This window comes from Triticum aestivum, chromosome 2D, assembly GCF_018294505.1.
Source record: "Triticum aestivum cultivar Chinese Spring chromosome 2D, IWGSC CS RefSeq v2.1, whole genome shotgun sequence".
Lineage (NCBI taxonomy): Eukaryota > Viridiplantae > Streptophyta > Magnoliopsida > Poales > Poaceae > Triticum > Triticum aestivum.
In genome coordinates, this window is record NC_057799.1 from 15401261 (window position 1) to 15404555 (window position 3295).

Genomic DNA, 3295 nt, shown 5'->3' on the forward strand with positions numbered 1-3295 from the left:
TGTTTTTGCATTTCTTTTGCCATTTTCCTTTTTTTGTATTGGTATTTTTTTGATGTTGGATGAGTGTAAATGGATACGCGTAAGTACTATACAATGTGTGTTTAAATTGTTGTAGAGTACAGGAATTTCACTATTACATATTTATTCTTTGCATATATAAAGAGTGCAATTTCGGTGTAAACTTGTGTGCAAGTTTTTAAAGTCATTTTCATTTCCTTTCTTCTTATGGGGTAATACCGATGCCATTAATTTAGTGATCCTAAGAAAAATTCATTATTTTGAATGTTTAGTCTTTATTTAATTTTCCTTCTTCCTTTAAGGGTAACATCAATGCCACTAATTCTTCTCTTCTAAGAAAAGTTATTTTTTTTGCAAAAAATCACTATTATATGTTTATTTTTTCCCATCTTATAAAAAGCGCAATTACATGTAAATTGTATGCAAATTTGGTCTTTGTTTTCATTTTATTTATTCTCAGAGGTTAATACTAATGTCACTAATTCATTGTTTCCTTAGAAAACATCATTTTTTAAAGTGTGTAAGTATAAATGCAAGTACTATACAATATGTGTGTAAAATACATTAGAGTGCAAAAATTACACTACTATATGTTTATTCTTTGCATACTACAAATGTGCAAAGTTGTGTGCAAGTTTTTTTGAAGGGTGATACCAATGTCGCTAATATATTCTTCCTTGGAATACTTCATTATATTGGTTTTGTTATTTTTATTTCATTTCCTTTCTTCTTTAAGGGTAATATCAATGATTATTCTACACAATATTTCAAAACTATCAACGCTTAGGGTATCATCTACTCTGTCCGTCCCATAATATGAGTGTAGTGTCAAAAACGCTCTTATATTATGGGATGGAGGGAGTAGTTATGTATAATAATATAGCCTTTGTAAATTACCTACAAAAACTTTTACTTGCAAATGGAAATACTAAAACAATTCAAAAAAAAAGGAAAAAAAGACAAAAGCAATAATATTGTACTGCCTGCTTGCAGGGGAAAGTTATCAAGACAAAGAGCGTGGAGTATATGCCATTCACCGTGTCTCTGGTGAACACTATCAACGGCTGCTGCTGGCTAGCCTATGGGCTGATAGGGAACGACCCCTACGTGACGGTCAGTACGCCCGCATCTCGAAAAGTCCCAAACCCTGCCAATCAAGAACTCCTCTGCATCGATTTAACTGTGATACCCTATTTTAATTCCGCGCAGATCCCTAATGCGATCGGTACAGTTTTGTGCATCTTCCAGCTGATCCTTTACCTGTGCTACTACAAGTCGACCCCCGTCAAGGAGCAGAATGTCGAGTTGCCCGCCGCCGCCACAGAGAACTAACATTGTTGGCAACGGCAACGTTTCCCTTCCCTCGCCGTGGAGAGATAAGCTTGGCTTGCTGCCGTCTGTGGTGCTAGTCTGCTTGTCTTTGTTAGCTAGTGTCTGACTGTGCCTTTAGTTCCGCGAACCATTGTCGTCTGTCCTAGTACAAAGTAGACCTAATATATGCAGCTGACTTATCGCAGATTATGACACCACGCTTGTCCTCATACTCCACGCTTGTCTTCATACTCTCACAATCCACTATTTGATGGCAAAATGGATTTGTTGAACCGCAGTGTTTCTGCATTCTTGTCTAGTTGGCATGTAATTTGTGTGGGCAGACACGACTTGGACTTTATTACCGGTTCGCTGCTTTGGCTTGTTGCCACATGTGCAGGGCAACCAGCAGCTTTCAGCTTAACATATGCATCTTTTGGGGGTTGAACCCTATTGATACGTACACTTGTAACATACGCATGTTAATTGTTCGTTACATACACGTGCTGGCAACCTTTTAAATAAGAGTAATTGACAAAAAATATCACATTTGGGGTTCGCGTCCCGCTGAATTATCACTTTCAAAAAAGTGATTGAAAACTATATTTTTCTAATTTTGTCACTAGAAACTCCACATTTAATAATGGCCAGTTTAGACGGTTTAAACACGTTTATGACATGCATGACCCACACATCAGGGTGGCGGCAAAGTCAACTCCGGTTATTTTGACTGTTAAGTAGACCGTTATGACAGCTGGGGCCCGGACGTGGTAGGAGCTTGACCTTGACGGGGACACAGCATGCAAGCAGGACCCGAACAGGATGCGGCGGGCGCGAGCAGGTAGAGACCTGCACGGGCGCCCGAGCAACTGTCCACATCCATATAGCTCACGCCTCCATGATGCACATGTGCACACATGTGAGTTGCACGATAGCTAGCCTGGAGGTGCACGGCGGATGCAACACTAGGCCACGCATGCCATAGTGGTTGAAATCAGGAGACGTTGGTGTCGACGAGCCTGCAGTGGATCACTGGCTGCTGTAGCCGCCACAATAGTTGGAGTAGAGGCGCGCCAGGATCAACGGGGCGGCGGGCAGCATAAACCGATCTACAGATCAGAAAACCAAAAACAAACACCGGTCAATCAATCGACAAGAGAGAAAAAAAATCCAATCAATAGATCAGTGAAAAGACTCTCTAGTGCAACTGACCAACATGACCGGCGGACGAACCCTAGGTACAGGTTGTGTGGCCCCTGGTGGAGACCATGAAGATCGACCTCCCCGGGGGTAGCACGGTGCGGAAGCAGTGGCAGCTAGGGTTTAGTATCGAGGTAAGGCCAATACCATGTAGAAGAACAGAGAGGGGATTGGGGGTGTTGGAAATATGCCCTAGAAGCAATAATAAAATGGTTATTATTATATTTCCTTGTTCATGATAATTGTCTATTGTTCATGCTATAATTGTGTTATCCGGAAATCGTAATACATGTGTGAATACATAGACCACAACGTGTCCCTAGTAAGCCTCTAGTTGACTAGCTTGTTGATCAACAGATAGTCATGGTTTCCTGACTATGGACATTGGATGTCATTGATAATGGGATCACATCATTAGGAGAATGATGTGATGGACAAGACCCAATCCTAAGCATAGCACAAAGATCGTGTAGTTCGTTTGCTAGAGCTTTTCCAATGTCAAGTATCATTTCCTTAGACCATGAGATCGTGTAACTCCCGGATGCCGTAGGAGTGCTTTGGGTGTACCAAACGTCACAACGTAACTGGGTGACTATAAAGGTACACTACAGGTATCTCTGAAAGTGTCTGTTGGGTTGACACGGATCGAGACTGGGATTTGTCATTCCGTATGACGGAGAGGTATCTCTGAGCCCACTCGGTAATGCATCATCATAATGAGCTCAAAGTGACCAAGTGGTTGGTCACGGGATCATGCATTACGGTA

General features: G+C 41.5%; 1 protein-coding gene across 1 annotated transcript in view; it reads left to right on the forward strand.

The window, feature by feature from the left end:
- Window positions 1-1652, forward strand: part of LOC123048310 (bidirectional sugar transporter SWEET6b) — a 3297-nt gene extending 1645 nt beyond the window's left edge. The window contains exons 4-5 of the mRNA XM_044471439.1: window positions 1012-1131; window positions 1228-1652. Of these exons, the coding sequence (XP_044327374.1) occupies window positions 1012-1131; window positions 1228-1350 (243 nt within the window). The 3' untranslated portion in view covers window positions 1351-1652. The remainder of the gene's footprint in view (window positions 1-1011; window positions 1132-1227) is intronic.
- Window positions 1653-3295: the final 1643 nt, after the last annotated feature.